This window comes from Mytilus galloprovincialis, chromosome 5 (assembly GCF_965363235.1).
Source record: "Mytilus galloprovincialis chromosome 5, xbMytGall1.hap1.1, whole genome shotgun sequence".
Classification (NCBI taxonomy): Eukaryota; Metazoa; Mollusca; class Bivalvia; order Mytilida; family Mytilidae; genus Mytilus; species Mytilus galloprovincialis.
In genome coordinates, this window is record NC_134842.1 from 101,069,903 (window position 1) to 101,088,806 (window position 18,904).

At 33.2% G+C, this 18,904-nt stretch overlaps 1 protein-coding gene across 1 annotated transcript; it reads right to left on the reverse strand.

Annotated features, from left to right (window-relative positions):
- Nucleotides 1–8,846: 8,846 nt before the first annotated feature.
- LOC143074910 (uncharacterized) lies at nucleotides 8,847–17,017 on the reverse strand. Its single transcript, XM_076250121.1, has 7 exons — nucleotides 16,872–17,017; nucleotides 15,989–16,142; nucleotides 14,157–14,234; nucleotides 12,475–12,640; nucleotides 11,595–11,650; nucleotides 9,513–10,970; nucleotides 8,847–9,044 (listed from the first exon to the last, which is right to left on the reverse strand). The coding sequence occupies exons 1-7, from the start codon at nucleotides 17,007–17,009 to the stop codon at nucleotides 8,887–8,889; spliced, it is 2,208 nt and encodes a 735-aa protein (XP_076106236.1). The 5' UTR covers nucleotides 17,010–17,017; the 3' UTR covers nucleotides 8,847–8,886.
- Nucleotides 17,018–18,904: the final 1,887 nt, after the last annotated feature.

Consider the following 18,904-nt stretch of genomic DNA (forward strand, 5'->3'; position numbering starts at 1 on the left):
ATAAGGGTACTTACATTTTCTTTTCCTTCTCATTGGGCTCCATTTTGCGTAATAACGGTTGAATAAAAAATATTCCTTTTATATATACCCGGCTGGAGCCCGTGCAACATCTGGTGCTGAATGCGTTTTAGAAAACTTCAAAGACCTTTGATTTTTTTTTCTCACGCTCACAACTTACCCATATATAAACTCCGGCATGATAAAGGGAGACGACAGGATGAAAGACAATGCCTTTAAAAAGTATTTTTGGAACACTAAAGTGTTATTTTGGGTGCATTTATTGCTAGCAAACTGGTTTAAGTTTTGCAACAGTTTTCAAAACTTTTCATTTGTTTTGACAAACCAGTTTAGAACCTGGTTTAAAACTGAAACTAGTTTGATTGTTTATTGAGACAAAACGAAAACCAGTTTCGGAAACTTATCAAACCGCTCTCGGGGCGGTTTAGTAGTTTGGTTTCGAAAAAGAATATGGCGGAACAAAGTGCAGACGAACATGACGAAGCAGCTCAGTACATTTACTTTCCAGCAATGTGAACAAAAGTGGAAAAACTTAACAAAAATATTTCGTGACACTGTTGATCACAACCAAAAAAGTGGGAATGATGTAAAATAGAGCCCCTATTTTTGTGAAATGGAGGAAGCTTATGGGTACAACATGTACAAGGCAAATGTCAAACCTATCTTCACAATGAGCTAATCAATGCCATCAGCAGAATCTGTGACATGTGAGGATAGTGATGTAGAGTCTTTAAATGAAAGTAGTTTGGCAGAAGAGGGTAAAAGAAAGAAGAAGGCAAGTGATTCAGATCAAACAAATAACCAGGGAAAGAAAGTAAAAAAAAGTAATGAAGTTTTGATGTTTTTGGAAACCATGAACGAGGAGTTTAAAGAAGAACAGAGAGGGTTGCTATCTGAAATAAAGGAACAGCATAAGGCAAAAATGGACTAAGAAGACCAAAAAAATCAGCTTATGTCACAGATTATTGAAGATATGAACAAATAGACATACTACAATAATTGGATAGATTTAAGTTTTTTTTCTTTTTATATAACTTCATTATGTTTTTCTGAGTTGCAGCATTGTCAGAGTGACATATTAGTATTGCATTCCACTTTATTCTATTGATTGTTAAAAATACAAATTTCATTATATGAAACTGTTTCATTGTTGAACACATATTGAAAAAAATATCAACTTTGTATATAATTTTTTTCCATCCAAGGAACAAAAAAAAAAAGCAGGGGCCTAGAACATGTGGAACTCCATGATCCCTAAAATTTGGCCTGAAAATAATCATTGAGTTTATATTACTGCACAGTGTATAGCTAGTCCTGCTAGTAGCACTGATATAAAATTGAGAATGGAAATGGGGAATGTGTCAAAGAGACAACAAACCGACCATAGAACAGACAACAGTAGAAGGTCGCCAATAGGTCTTCAATGCAGTGAGAAACTCCCGGACCCGGAGGCGTACTTCAGCTGGCCCCTAAACAAATATACATACTAGTTCAGTGGTAATGGACGTCATACTAAACTCCAAATTATATACAAGAAACTAAAATTAAAAATCATACTAGACTAACAAAGGCCAGAGGCTCCTGGTCCATTCTTTATGTGCCTGTCCCAAGTCAGAAGCCTGTAGTTCAGTGGTTGTTGTTTGTTCATGTCAATCATTTCTTTTTAGTATTTTGCTTTGTTAAGCTGTTAGTTTTCTCAATTGAATTTTTTCATATTTTTCATGTCTGGGCCTTTTATAGCCCAGTAAATGGTATGTGTTTATCTCTTGTTCAAGGCCGAACGGTTGCCTTAAATTACTTACATCCACTTTATTTGAACTCGGTGGATAGTTGTTTCATTGACAATCATACCACATCTTCTTATTTTTATAAAGTATTGCCTTTCTAACTCAGCATATAAACAACAGTCAAATAACAGTACCTAGATAACATTGATAATACACAGTGACATGTTATGGACCAAAACATGAAAATGAACAGAGTCATTCATGTGTGAAAAGCAGGCGATACAAAATAAAACAATACACTAATTAAGAATTGGAAATCTAAATTTGGCTAAAGTTTACAGTTAAAAAACAGATGACACATTTTCTGTTAACATGGTTAAGGGAGATAAATATGAGCAATATCTTTTTATCCCAGCATATCAACAATTGACTGACGTTTATGTTGTGCGGAAGGTCTTCTCCTTAAAAAATCTTGGAAATCATTGATCTCTTCATTGGCATTTAGTCCTTCTTCAATGTATGCATCCAAATTGGCTAAACAAACTTCATGTAATGTGCAACAGCAGGGGCGGATCCAGCCATTTAAAAAAGGGGGGGTTCCTAACCCAGGACAAAGGGGGGGGGTTCCAATTACATGTCCCCATTCAAATGCATTGATCGTCCAAAAAAAAGGGGGGTTCCAACCCCCGGAACCCCCCCTCTGGATCCGCGCCTGAACAGCTGAGCACAAATTTTAACACTTAAGGCATATCTTCCATGTCAATGTATCTTAAACGCCTGAATCGACCTTTCAATGCACCAAAGGCTCTTTCGATACACATCCGACTCGAACTATGGATGTAGTTATAACGTTTTTGTTCAGCCGAAAGGTTGCCAAAGTCTTTGAAAGGCGTCATTACCCACTGACTCAAAGCATATGCAGCATCTCCAATTAGATGGGTATTACCTGGGAACATTCTCTCTTTGTTATCAGATGCACTTGTAAACAGAGGCGAGTTTTTAAGAACTCGCGAGTCATGCACAGAACCTGGCCACCCACAATATAAATCTAGAAAATGTAAGTTTTTGTCACATACTGCTTGAAGTATTATAGAAGGAAACTTTTTTCTGTTGTAATATTGTTCACCATCCACTTTAGGAGTTTTGATGGATATGTGATCCATCAATCGCGCCTAAAACACCATGGAAACCTTTATGTTGAAAAAACATGTCAACTGTCTCTTGCACTTTCATTCCAGAAGGCCATTTAACTAATGCAGGAAGCAAATCTGAACAAATAATTGAAGATGTTCGATGTATAATAGTATGAACTGTTGCTTCACATACACCAAAGCTGTCAGCTAATTCAGTCAAAATCTGTTGACATGATGCATATCTTATGAAAATCAATAGCTGCTTTTTAATAGAAACTTTCATGATGCCACCCTTAAGACCCACCGCTAACTGAGGAGATAAGCTTAGAACTAGTGCATCAAATGTTGATCTGCTCATTCTAAAACGATTCTTATAGTCATCAGGTGTGTATTGGGGGATAACATTTTCAACTTAATTTTTCACCCTGGCGATGTGTCTACGTTTAGCAGCCAAGCATGATACAATTGAGAAAACTAGCTTTCTTTTTGAGACACTCTTGTGAATCTGATAAAGCCTATCAATGCTGTCATCTTCTGTTTGTGTTATCAAGTATGTAGTAAAAGATATACTTCAGCCATTTTTGTTATGGTTTCAACATTGTTCAAGGAAACCACCCATTTGTTTAAATGTGCCTGAACTGGGTTTATTTTTCAAACTAGTTCGATAAAACCTAAACTAGTTTTGGAAACCAGTTCAAAACCTTAAACTAAAACCAAAACCAGTTTTATTTGCAATAAATGCACCCATTGTACGTCAGAACGGGTAGCACGTCCACACAGGGTTGTAGAAAAGTATGCAGTCTTTCAATAAACAATAAATTAATTTACAATCCTCAATTAGGAGATCAAAGGAGTTTTTCTTTTCATCTTACATACTGTTTTAGCGTGGTTGTAACAATGATAACTACATCAACAGCACCACACAATTGCATAACATAAGGGTCAGATTCATTTCGTTGTATTTCGTTTCTTCATTTTTTCATTTCGTTTCGTTTCGTTATATTTCGTTTCGTTTCGTTGTATTTCGTTGCGTTTCGTTGTATTTCGTTTCGTTTCGTTATATTTCGTTTCGTTTCGTTTCGATTCCGTTTCTCACTTTATAAGTACCCCGGGAACTCTACTTTATATGGATATGCATGTATTAGCATACTTATGTCCTCGCACATGTGATTGTTTATTTTACGTGTGTATATATATGGCGTATCATAAGGGTCAAAAGTGTATTTTGTTGCAAAAGCTATATCTTCAATTGCAAATGCTATATTAAATACTGCAAATGCTATATAATTAGTGCAAATGCTATAATAAATATTGCGAATGCTGTAATTATTATAGCAAAAGATATTTTACCCGTATTTGAAGCAAATGATGTATACTTACGTATCAAAAGGCTCAAAAGTATATAATGGTGCATTTGCCATCATAAATGTAGCATCTGGACTAATAAGTATAGCATTTACACTAATATTTATAGCATTTGCAATTATAAATATATCATCTGGTGCAAGAAAATTGGTACCGTTAATCTTATTACTACCACTGGGTCGATGCCTCTGCTGGTGGACTATTAGTCCCCGAGGGTATTACCAGTCCAGTACTGGCGAAAATACGGATTTTTTGTGTTATTAAATTTTGCTGTTACAAAATGATAGAAATTATTATAAATTAAGGAATGTATCTCCCTCGTGCAAAGCTCTGATTCCTTTCACGGATTTGGCTGTACTTTTTGGACCTTTTGGATTATAGCTCTTCATCTTTTATATAAGCTTTGGATTTCAAATATTTTGGCAACGAGCATCACTGAAGAGACATGTATTGTCGAAATGCGCATCTGGTGCAAGAAAATTGGTACCGTTAATCTTATTGCAATAGTTAAAATTATTTAAATTTTCAAGAATTATGGAAACACCTTGTTACTTCTTTTTACTTGAGTCTCCACCTATTTCTAAAATTACCTCAGCCTCTTTTAATTACATGCTTGACATGGCAGAGTAAGAACTATTCTGACATTATTCCTGTAAAATTGGTAAACTTCTACAACATGCGCAGCGTTTTTCGTTAATGGCGTTTACCAATAAATTGCACGGATTTCTGAGCGTATTTCAAAACATTGTTAATGACAAAGAACGTGCTTTAGACAATGACGATGCTTTCTTTAATTTTATGGATGATGCATTGAACCGGGTGAATGCATTGTAAATAAAATTTTCAAAACATCTTTTTGAGGAAGTACATACAAACTACTCATTGATGTATAATTACTACGAAAAGGAGTTATAACAGCTTGAATTGAAAAGGTCTATAGTAGGGGGTTCAATGTAAAATACGGGGGTCGTCCCGATATTCCGACACCCCATTAGTCCGACACTCCAATAGTCCGACAAAGTTTAATAACTACAGGAATAGAAAATATTCTTCGTGAGGATGTGGATGGGGTTAACGGAACAGAGAATAATGGGTGAACATATACAGAATAGAGAAAAAAGAACCAAGAAATAAAGAAAATAATTTGATAGCATGCTAAAATATAAAAACATACAAATTAAAGTATACAGAAATGTATGACCCCTTCAAATCCAGACTCTCCTTCGTAGAATCGTTGTTGACATGGTATTTGAACTACTCTTTTTATATATAAGTATGCCACACCAGATAATACCATCCCATCTATCTGGTATTACTATGAAAGAAATACCATGACTCGAGAACCTTGCAAGTTTTGGTAAACATATATACAAAATGTGATATATATGGGAACACGTTGTACTAAGAAGGACATGTCATCCGATGTGGAGATTTTATCTCATCATAAAGAATAGTGTTCACATGATTAGGTTTCGGATACAGTGTAAAAACTGTAAAAAGTGTCATTTTACCATAAAGTAGGACTATTGTATCGAAACATTAATATTTACATTCATCTATACTGTACACGAAACAAAGATCAAAAACTTTAAAACAAACAGAGAGTTATCGAATTGTTTGTTGATAATACACTAAAAAATTGGCGAGTTTAAGTTTAAACTGTGACATCGATAGTAAAATTTTCAATCGGTGACAAGTGTGGACACAGATCAGTGTGAATAGTACGTTTGGATGTTTGACAGTGTTTTCTGACAAAAAGAGTTTTCTGGTTTTCCGCATAGGGTTCTATGTTGAACTGTTGTGCCCAGTGACAGTCAACCTGTACCAAATACTGAAAATGATAGTCGTACATTCAATATTGTGTTTTACCGTGATCAATATATATAAGAAGATGTGGTATGAGTGTTAACGAGACAACTGATACTCTCCATCCAAGTCACACTTTGTAAAAGTAAACCATTATCAGGTAAATCAAGCCTGTCATGAATACATAGTTACCAACAAACCTTGATAAATTGCATTATCTGTTCTTAGTCATTCGATGGACAAATAGACAAATAGTGATTTCAATATATATTTACAATGTAAGTGTATATAGAAATATGATCATTTGGTCTTCTTCCGAATGGCAGTAAACCCTTGCCTAAGTTGGACCTCCGTTTGGTTGTGCGGGATGGAACAACAAATGTCATGCAGAGTGGTGTATATAGAAAGTAACACGCCCTCTGCAGGTTAAGAGCCATTGGAACACATTCTTGAGGGGCTGTCGGTGATTTTTGTCTGAGCCCATGGCTAGGCAATTTCCTGTCCATATTCAATATTCTGAGTGTCTAGTCGCAGTCCAAGTTTTTATTGACCTTTTTTAATCGCGGATAGCATCTGATACAGGACCTACCTATAATTATATTTATTATTACATTGTTTTCGACCTGAGCATTTATGTAATATTTGCCACTGGACATAAAGCCAAATTTTGATATCTTAAGTACCTTATGAATATGTTATTATTATTTTAAGGGATTAGTTCTTAACTAATGGGGTTATACTCTGGAAATTAAGATTATTCATATAAAATATTGTTCAACTATTCCATGTCGGACTAATGGGGTGTCGGACCAAGGAGGTTTTATGCTATATATAACCTCCTTGATCGGACTAATGGGGCGTAGGAATAACTGGGCTGCCCCATCATTCCGATAACCCATTACTTCAACAGACAATTATACCGAAATCTTTTTATTCCAACAGCTCATCATTCATAACATCTTTGCTAGCCAAGGGGAACTATCCATTTCCCTCTCTCTGGAGAGAAGGGGAGAGTATCGTAACCCTTGGCTAGCGAAGATGGTTTCATAAGTGTATGGGTATTTTTTTTCTATTAAAAGACCAACTCCGTTCTCAATAATATATATGGTTGTCCGTTTAGATTCCGATCTTTTTCTCGTTCACACACCAATGAGACACAGTTATTCGAGGTTAATAGGTAGTATACCTAGTTTATACACCAAGGAAACAGAGTATTAGATTGGTATAGGTTATTTAATGTTCATGCACCAATGAGACAGTTATTCGATCGGTTTACCACTGATATAACGTTCTTATACACCAACCAGGCAGAGATATTCGATGGGAATAAGCTCTATACATTGTTCATACATCAATGAAACAGTTATTCGACGAGTAGCGTTTTTGATCGTTGAAGGCCATATACATATACATGTACTTGATGATATCCACGATATATGGTGGAGAGTTGTTTTACTGTAATTCTTCGTTGTGGTAGGCCATGCATATAACATACAATTCTTGCTTGAATTCACGTTCTCTGGTTGAGAATTGTATCATGGTAAAACAAGAGTGAACACGCTGAAAACTCTCCCCTTCTTTACTAATTGATATTACTAGTACTTGATAATACTTAATTTGAAGTTTTATTAAAACTGTATCATAATCTTAACATTAACCAAGAAAAAAACTTAACATTGACCAATGAACCATGAAAATGAGGTAAAGATAAGATGAACTATGCCAGGCAAAATAAAAATTTAACAAATATAGTTGAACTATTGCTTGAAAAACAGACCAAAACCAAAAACTGAACACTGTGTAATGAACCATAAATATGAGGTCAAGGTCAAATAAAACATGCACGACTGACATATAGATCATTAAACATTTCCATACACCAAATTTAGTTGACCTATTGCATATAGTATTAGAAAAAAAATACATAACTCAAAAACTTCACTTTGAACACAGATGACACCTGGCAACTAGACATACACACTGCAATCATCCTATACACTAAATACAGTAGACCTTTTGCATACAGTATAAGAAAAACAGACCAAAAGCTTAACGATAACCATGAAACCATGAGAAGGAGGTCAAGGTCAAATGCACCTTCCAGTTGAATATGTGCACCTTACGGTCCTTAAATACACTGAATGTAGATGACCTATTGCTTATAGTATCTGAGATATGGACTTGACCATGCACCAAAACTTAACCTTGTTCACTGATCTGTGAAATGAGGTCAAGGTTAAGTGAAAACTAAAGTAACGCCTCCACCGCCTAATCACTATCCCTATGTCAAGGTTTCTGATATGAAATTTGCAGGCTTGACAAAAACAATCATTGTTAAAGGCTAGATTACATTTAATTGCTAAAATCAAGGTTTTCTGTTGGAGAATTGTATAATTGTACTGATTATTCATTGTTGAAGACCAAAATAACATCCAGTTGCTTAAATCCATGATACATTTTGGAGAGTTGTCTTATTGTAATAATCATCATTATTGAAGGCTCTGGTGGAGAGTTTTCTTCTTGTTTTAATTCTTCATTGTTCAAGGCCAGAAAACATACAATTACTTAAATCCACAATACATTTTGGAGAGCTGACTTATTGTAACAAAAGTCTATAACTGTTTGAAACTTTAAGTTGTTCTAAGAACATTAAATATGAGATATTTCATATTTGAACATGTTGAATGTTCCTAAAACCAATCACAGCTGTTTATATGTACATGTAAATGTGTACTTATATAATGCAAATTCTATTCAACGCAGCTTATATATTGGCTTAAATCCAGGATCGCTGGTGGTCAGTTGTTAAATTGTATTTATTATATAAAAAATTTAATTCAAATTTTATTGGCAAAAAACTGTCCAATTAGACTTGGAGTCAGATTACATTCTGGCTCCCATGAATCATGGTCATGGTTAAATCCATCCCAATGAATCAAATATTGTCGTGAGTTTTCAACTGTTCTTGTGGCAATGATGCCTTTCACTCCCCATTCTGAAAGAAAAATAAATCATTGTAGTTATATGAAAAATAGAGAAGTTCATTTATTTCATAGCAAAGTGATCTATATGAATCTTAGTCATCTTTTTTGGTGAAACTGACCTAGGTCTATATGTACAGCAATGTTAATGATGAATTTTAAACAAAAACAAAATGTCAGTTTAATAGTCAAAATATAGAATCTATTTTAATAGTTTGTTTATTAGAAGAAGTTAATTTTAACATTCAATTGCATTATTTCTAATCAAAAAGTTATATTTTAACTATGCCATAAACATCAACAGCACAGTTTGTCAAGATATTTGACATGTTATAAATATACCAAATACATAATATCATATAAATAATTTCTGTTCAAGTGAATTATTAGAAAATAACAGATGACTGATAAATCCAGATAATGTAGAGCTTTTTCTGTGTCATTCTAGTTATAATTAAAATTCTAACTTGCACTTTTATTACCTTTGTTGTTCTTTCGCTTTTTAGTGGCTTTTGTCCTGTTAGCAGCTGTCCCTCTTGGTCTTTTGCTGGTATGTGTGACTGGTGGTGATGTGAGTGCTTGTGTGACTGGTAGTGTATGTGTGACTGGTGGTGATGTGAGTGCTTGTGTTACTGGTGGTGATATGAGTGTATGTGTGACTGGTAGTGATGGTAGTGCTTGTGTGACTGGTGGTGATATGAGTGTATGTGTGACTGGTAGTGATGGTAATGCTTGTGTGACTGGTGGTGATATGAGTGTATGTGTGACTGGTAGTGATGGTAGTGCTTGTGTGACTGGTGGTGATATGAGTGTATGTGTGACTGGTGGTGATGTGAGTGCATGTGTGACTGGTGGTGATGTGAGTGTATGTGTGACTAGTGGTGAAGTGAGTGTATGTGTGACTGGTGATGATGTGAGTGTATGTGTGACTAGTGGTGATGTGAGTGTACATGTGACTGGTGGTGATGTGAGTGTATGTGTGACTAGTGGTGAAGTGAGTGTATGTGTGACTGGTGATGATGTGAGTGTATGTGTGACTAGTGGTGATGTGAGTGTACATGTGACTGGTGGTGATGTGAGTGTATGTGTGACTAGTGGTGATGTGAGTGTATGTGTGACTGGTGGTGATAGTTGTGTTTGTGTGACTGGTGGTGATGGTAGTGTATGTGTGACTGGTGGTAATGGTAGTGTATGTGTGACTAGTGGTGATGGTAGTGTATGTGTGACTGGTGGTGATGTGAGTGTATGTGTGACTGGTGGTGATGTGAATGCATGTGTGACTGGTGGTGATGTGAATGCATGTGTGACTTGTGGTGATGTGAGTGCATGTGTGACTGGTGGTGATGTGAGTGTATGTGTGACTGGTGGTGATGTGAATGCATGTGTGACTGGTGGTGATGTGAATGCATGTGTGACTTGTGGTGATGTGAGTGTATGTGTGACTGTTGGTGATGGTTGTGTATGTGTGACTGGTGGTGATGGTAGTGTATGTGTGACTAGTGGTGATGTGAGTGTATGTGTGACTAGTGGTGATGTGAATGCATGTGTGACTGGTGGTGATGGTAGTGTATGTGTGACTGGTGGTGAAGTGAGTGTGTGTTTGACTGGTGGTGATGTGAATGCTTGGGTGACTGGTTTTTTTTTTAGTGTGAGTGTTTGTTTGGCTGTTGTTTTTTTTAATGATTTTTTGACTGTTGTTTTGTTTGGTTGTGTATGTGTGACTGGTGGTGATGTGAGTGTATGTGTGACTGGTGGTGATGTAAGTTTCTGTGTGACTGATGGTGATTTGAATGCATGTGTGACTGGTAGTGATGGTACTGTATGTGTGACTGGTTGTAATGGGAGTATGTGTGTGACTGGTGGTGATGCAAGTGAATAAATGTTTTCTTCAACCTCAGGATTCACCAGTAAATTATACAGTAGTTCTTCACTTCCAGGTTCTACAAAAAAAAAATCATTAAAATGGTATTTTTCACTGCATCTCCAATATTTACTTTTCATTACCAAATTTTCTTGGTTTGAAAAAAAAAAGTTTTTATAAAACTAAGTATTGTCCCTAAAGCATTGCCACAGGAAATATGCATAACATTACAATCATTATCTGTATAATTGTGTATGAATTTGGTTTATTTGGTACAGTTTCAAAAATAAATACAGTGCCCTAGTTACTTCACTTCCTTATTTTTTCAATGAAGTAACAGAAATGTCTGATTTGATCTCCTGCACCGTTCAAAATACAACATATGTTATGCACATCTTTACCATGTTCTTGTTTACAAACGAAAGAGGAGCATCTTATAAGAATTTGTGATGTTCACCATATCCAATCTTTTGCTCACTAACACATCATTTTTTAATTGTGATAAATATATTTAAAAAATGTTAAATTAATTAATGCAATTTCAGGCTAAGCAGGATTAAAAACCTGGTTTAAAATTTCAGAATGTGAGTTTTTATTATTGCTATTCTTTCTTTCTTATATATTAATAAATAGCAAAAACATAGCAATAATTTCAGAAAAACAATACTTTTATAAGAAATCTTGTTATTAGCAATATACATACCAATTCCATTAGCAGCAACTTGAGAATCATCATTGTCAATCTGGTGGTGTGACTGACTAAAATGTAGAAAATATGGGATTCAAAAAATCTTTTTGCCTATTTTCATTTATCTAATCTATACAGTGGGGGTATAACATGGAATCTGTAGCAAACACCAGATGCATAGTATTATAAAGAACAATATAAATCAAATCCATTATAAAATTCATGAAAGTTTCATTAATTTTGAATTGAATGAATAAATACAGTGGAAAAAGTATTTACAAAAAGAATTCACAAAAATATAGTACTTCAGAGTATAAGTTGTCCTGTGTTTTTTAATGAAACCCTTTTTATAATGCAGCTGAAAGTGATAAGGTGGTACTTGGAAGATTGGGACTAGCATGACATGATTTATTTCAGATTTGTGACTTTCAAGCCTGAAAATATTTTGTTACATACAGATTTGTTCAGCTGAAATCAGTGAAATCTTTTTTTTACCAACATTTGTTTTTTTTAATAATTTCATAAACACTGTACCTAATGTTGTAAAACTTTTGGTTTGCAATGATTATCTCACAGATTAAATGTTTTACAAGCTTTTCCCAGTTTTTCGCTATTTTAGTCAAATTTTGTAATTTTCACCCAAAAAAACAATGTTCCCAGTTAGATATATTGGTAGACTTTTAGTATGTTATAGAGATAGCCTGTCAGAATTGAAAAATACAAAAAACAGTTCTGTTGCAATTTTTTTGAGGTTGTCCAAATTTTTCATCTATTTGACTAGACTAATAGCCAACTGTTACATGAAGATTTGTTAAGCTGAAATAAATGAAATCTTTTTTTTGCCAACATTTTTGTGGTTTGACATAAAACCTTGAAGATTAATATGCACACTTACTTTTCAACAACAAGTTTTTTTATTTGAAGAATTTCCATTAAATCCGTCTCCCCGTAATGAGAAATATTTTTTATAGGGAGACACTCTGGAAAACCATGAATAGAAATGACCCTATCAGCTACTTTCTTGTAAGGAAATTGAACTTGTTGTTGACCAATAGCATCAGCTGTAATAATAAAAAACAAATTTTTATTTCTTTAACAAGATGAAATGTGAGCTATTGTTCACAAATGAATACAAATAAATGCAACTAATACATTTTATAAAAATTCATACCTGATGAGCACTTCCCATTTTTAATTTGGGGAGGGGGCGTAAAAGGAGGGGGGGGTATTTAGAAATTTCCATAAACAAGTGAAACTGCGAGCTACTGCTCACTGATGATACCCCTGCCGCAAGTGGATAATATAAATAGTGTAAAAATATGCAAGTGTTCTGTTAACAGGAAGTTGTCGAGTGATGAATCTGAAAACGCATCACACGGTATAGCTGACTTATATAGATCCTGAAACCAATTTCAGAAATCCTTGTATTGTAGTTCCTGAGAAAAATGTGACGAACATTTTCAACTTGGCTATCATGTGTAAAATCATACAAGTGTTCGGTAAACTGGAAGTTGTCAAGTGATCAATCTGAAAACGAATCACACGGTATAGCTGGCTTAGATAAACCCTGAAACCAAATTTCAGAAATCCTTGTATTGTAGTTCCTGAGAAAAATGTGAAAAAAATATTCATGGGACGGAGGGACTGACTGACGGAAGGACAGACAGAGGTAAAACAGTATACCCCCCTTTTTTAAAGCAGGGGTATAAAAAGAAAAGTTGTTGTTTTTCTGTTGACATTTTTAAAATAAAAAGATTAAAAAGAGAAATATATCATAGTAATGTCTATTTTCAATTTAAAAGCAATCCAAAAACAATTAAAATTTGACTTTTTACGAAATGGGAAGATGAAATCATCATGTTTTTAAAAGAACACTTAGGAAAGCAGGTAAGCTAAAAGTTATTTAACTTTAAAATTCAACCTACAAAGGTGTCTCCTATATGCGAACAAATCATGAACAATATCTTCTTGCATATATATTTCTGTTTTGAATCTTTTACGATTTTCCGTCATTTTATTTGATCTCATATAGCAATAATACTATGGTTACGCTTCTGATTTTTAAACAAAAAAGGCTGAAAAATTTCAGAGCAGACAATGTCAATTTTTACATGGACAGAAGCCTAAAAACATGTTCAATGCACCTATATGCGAACAAATTATTCATTCAACAAAGGTATTGGCATATTGGTATTTTTATTTAAGGGGCTTATATAATCCTATTATAATGGCTGCCGTCATGATAAGGCAAAATGGCCACTATGTAAATTAGCAAATTACCCCAAATTTTGCCATATGAAATGTTTTAAATTACAGATGTAATAAACATTAAAATCAATGTTGGAATTGTGCATGATGTTCAATCATAGTGATGACAGACAACTATATCATCATATTTGCTTGTATATTGGCATGATACAGAAAGGATATTTGCAACCACTCACATTATTCAGATATCCACCAAATTCCACCATATTGGTGTCAGCAGCCCAGCATAAGGGTAAATTAAATACTCTAAAACACAATAATTTCTGAATCCCTTATTTTTCTAAAAGGTAAAAGAGATTAGATTCTTACAGTATAGTCTGTTCATATGATCTTGTGCCTTTTTCCTCAAGTCTTTGAAGGGAAATTTCTGATCTGTACTTTCAGTTCCTACAAAAATGTTGTTCAAATAGTTATGAAAGGTACCAAGATTAAATCTAGTACGCCAGACACACATTTCGTTACATAAGACTCATCAGTGACCCTCATATCAAAATATTTATAAAACCAAACAAGTACAAAGTTGAAGAGCATTGAGGATCCAAAATTCCAAAAAGTTGTGCCAAATATGGAGAGGGAAATATATGTCTGGGATAAGAAAATGGTTAGTTTTTTATTTTGTTTTAAATATTACAACTATCACAGATTTTTTTTAAGGCCATTTTTCAAATTTGAGAAGAATTAGTTACACATTAGTTTGATTTCCATAAATGAAGAGTTTATCCGAAAGGTCATCAAAACATTCCTTTAATATTGTTTAAGTTCAGAAATAATCATAATTGTATGGTATGATATTGAAGTTAAATATTACATGTATTATATGAATGAAATAAAAATGTTAAGCAGAATATTCAAAATAACTACATGTGTAAAAATGATGAAGAGCATGTAGTTTATTAAGACGTTCCAAAATGGAGTGTTATTTGTGAACATATTACATGCATTATGCCTTGTACGAAATGTTGTAGAAGCATACTGTTTTTAAAATAATAAAAGGTGTTTTTTACATGCTAAGGTTATTGCTATCCCTTAAAATAGGCCAGCCATTTTAACAGACTATTGTAAATGTTTGTTATTTTAGAATATACATAGTTTGTGGTTATGTGTATCAGGAATAGAGATACATTTATTAGGAGAATGAGGTTTTATTAATAAAATAATCTTTGAAAAACAAATTTTTACATACTTACTCCTGAATTTTACTATTAACATGATTAACCCAAGCTTGATAGTTAAATTATCAAATTCTAACCTTACTCAGACTCAGACTTTAAATTATTTATTTAACTATAACTATTAGATAATTTTGATAATCAACTTTTATAGGTGTTTTTGGAGGTTTGCAGGTACACAAATTTCAGCCAAAAATAACAATGTGTTTATTTATTACAAATTTTATTTATTACACTATTAGTTAGTTCTTTATGATATGGTTAAAAAAAATAATCCCCAAAAATCGATTCGGTTTAGTCCCAGATGACTTTTAAAATGTTAATATCATTGATATTAGATAAGCTCCAAATTATCTCCCTTTGGTGTATTTTTTTTTATTTCAATATTACCTCTATTTCTCCTATTAGTTCAACAGAAAAAAGGTCATTTACAAATTTGTATGCTTCTTTCGGAGGCAGATTGTGAGCTTAATTGAACGGTGATCCCATTTTTTTATTTCATTTTTCTATCTGGTATATGATAATATTGATTTATAAAAAAATATACGATAGCTAAATCTTATATTAAAAAAAAAAGATTCATACCCGGGAACCCCCTTAACTTACGTCAAAGTCAATTATGTAATAAAATGTTTTGTCATGCAAAAAAAAGCGTTAAAGCAATGTCTAGTGTCATACTTAAATGTATGCAAACAAACTTAAAAATTATTTTTTAACATAAAATTAGCACAATAAAGAAACATTGAACTTTCTATTGGTAATGGTTAATATTCCTATGAATTCAAATTTTTGAATATACTGCAACTCTCTGCTAATCACAAATAAAGAGTAGACATTTATTCAGGAAATTATTGTTTAGGAAATTATTGAATGAATACTAAAACAATAATGTATTTGATTTTTGGAAAGCAATAGTTAAATTTTCAAATTAAGTAGAAACATGAAAGTTAGGCACCATTACAGTATATTTACCAAAAGAATGATTGGAGTACAACTCCTCCATGATTTTCGGACGTGCATTAAAGAATGCTGCAGTTTTTTTTTCTCCAAAGAAAAGCTGTTGCCCATTATTTTTATCAATGCCCATGATTACAACATCTACGTTGTACCCTCCAATTTCAACTATCTGAAATGTTAAAAAGTATACCAGTTATATCCAGAAAATATGTTTAAACATCACTGCACATATACCATTGTACCTGTCCAAAGTAAGGAGACTTTAGTTTTAGTGGTTGGCACTGCATGGTTGTGTGCTATATATTGACCTTCAATGGTTTACTTTTATAAATTCTTATTTGGATGGAGAGTTGTCTCATTGGCACTCACACCACATCTTCCTATATCTATTGTATATTTTAAACTAGAAGTATGCCCAGACATAAGTTGAGAATGATTTCCAAATAATTCCAATCTCATTTAGTAAAATCAATAGATAGATAGATTAGACCGTTGGTTTTCCCGTTTTAATGGTTTTACACTAGTAATTTTTTGGGCCCTTTATAGCTTATTGTTCGGTGTGAGCCAAGGCTCCGTGTTGAAGGCCGTACATTGACCTATAATGGTTAACTTTTATAAATTGTGACTTGGATGGAGAGTTGTCTCATTGGCACTCATACCACAGTTTCCTATATCTATAGATTGATAGATCAATAGATATACCATTTAGATAGATAGATAGAAAAATCAATGCATCAATCGTATCTATCGATAGATAATTATACATTTACATAACAGTTTCTCAATCTTATGCAACAATAGTACAAGGGCTTTATAGCCAGTTAAGGTGGTTAATACTTGGAATATCAATTCAAAACTCTTTCAATTGTCTTAACAAAAGTACAGTGAGTCTATATACCTGGCTAACAATTTTCTTAAACAGTTGTTTCGCTGCTTTTGGATGGTCTGTTGTCTGTGTCTGGTTGGAAGCTTTTTCTTTATAATAGAGTTTTTCCTCTGTTGACAGACTCTGCCATGCAGGTGCCCATTCCTTCATACCTTGGTAATCCTCTGTAACACAATATCTAAATTATAGTTTCCAAAAACTTTATAAAATTTAAAAAAAAATGTTTGATAAACTTTGTATTGTTCTATTATACTTCATTTTTTCATGTCATATTATATACATGTCATTGTATAGAATGTATATATACTGGTATATATATAACTCGTCTAAACATCAACCAAACAATGTTAAATCTGTAAATTTGCATTCGCAAATTTTTGGTTCTTACCTCACCGGGATTCGAACCCATGCTTCTGTGATATTGTGACACCAAATCGCCTGCACTGCAGCCGTCCCACTAGACCACACTACCACCTGGGCTCTACTTGTATATATATATATATATTACTTCAAAGCATATCTATTGAACTAGCTTTTCATGTGCCATTGACATTTTGTGCATGTATTTTATTTGTTCATCTCATTCTGTCAGGTTTCATGTTAAAGATTAGGTTCAAGGTACTTTTTAATGTTATGGTTCACCAAGCATAAAAAAATCATGAACTGTAGACACATTTTCTTCTTTGTTTACTTTATAAATAAAACAGGAACATGAATAGCTTTTCCTGCACAGCGTTTTGTAGTTCCATCTATATGAAGTATAACAAATATTTTGGAAATACAGACAGAAAAAAACGTTTTGTGGATGTGAAGTGTCTTCAGTGCAGTCAACACTACTTCCAATCAGAGCAGTGTAAAATCAATTGATGACACTAGCAGTTGGGGGAACTACTTGTACAAGGATTTTTTAGTTACTTGAAGATGTAAATTTTAGTATACTTATAGAAGTAAATTTGTAGGATACTTATTCAAGTGAATTTTATTTACATGTAAAGGTAAAAGAAATATTAGGTAAGCTATGTCCCTTAGATATTCAGTTTTTTTTATCCATTTATAAGTGAAAAAGTGATTCATCTTGTTTTCTTAAATTCTTAAGGTTTCTTTGCTCTTATAAAATTTTAAATTGTCTACCCTTTGCAGATGTCTTTACTAATTATTTAAGTGTAATTTCATGGACAACGAAAAGCCATTAGTCTGTTATATTCAGAACACTGGTAAATTAAGGGGAGATTATTTGAACATTATAATTCACTTATATAAGGTTTTTTTTTCCTCTTCAGGTAAATAAAAATTACTTACAAGTACAAAAAGTACCCCTGACTGACAAGTGTTACTACCAAAATTCAGAATAAGTTACTAATTTTCATATTTAGGTATCAAATTTTAGATTGTGAAAAAATCTATTTACATTCTATGTATATTGTTTGAATTTGATACATCAATATATATATATAAAGGAATACTAAACATGATATTAAACCAGTACATGAAACTTTTTTTAAATGAATTTTTGCTTTTAATGTTTTTTATTCTAACTTTTCAAAATTAAAAGATACCATTTAACATGATATTTTACCTTTATAACTTGAAGCTGTAATCCAGTTTTACTTTCAGCTTCTTTGTGAAATGATTCACTAGATTTTCCTTTGGAAGTCATTCCTGACTGGTACAACTCCTCCAATATCTGCAAATTCTCTTCAGTTTTCTGTGGATAAATACAATTCACTATTAACACTGAGATATGTCTAACATGTTACAACTGAACTAAGAAAACATGAGTAACTCATCATATGGGGGTTCATACACTAAATGTTTATAGAAAGAAATATATTTACTGCATGGTGCTAGAATATATTTTTTGAGACGTCTGTCATGATATCAAATGCAACAATCGTTATTTAACAAAAGGTTTTTGACAAATTCACCCAGCAGAAAAAATAGATCAAAGTGAGTCTTCTTAGTGACCTTTTTAATAATGATTGAACCAAGACTTTGATGAATGATGAATTTGAAAACGCATCACATGGTAGAGCTCACTCATATAA

Bases quoted from the DNA above. Each gene is read 5' to 3' on its own strand.
- LOC143074910 (XM_076250121.1), bottom strand. From the start codon at position 17,009: ATGAAGGAATGGGCACCTGCATGGCAGAGTCTGTCAACAGAGGAAAAA. The intron at 16,143-16,871 runs GTATATAGACTC...TTAACATTTCAG, and splicing joins TTAAGAAAATTGTTAGCCAG to ATAGTTGAAATTGGAGGGTA. The intron at 12,641-14,156 runs GTAAGAATCTAA...TTATTATTACAG, and splicing joins TCATATGAACAGACTATACT to CTGATGCTATTGGTCAACAA.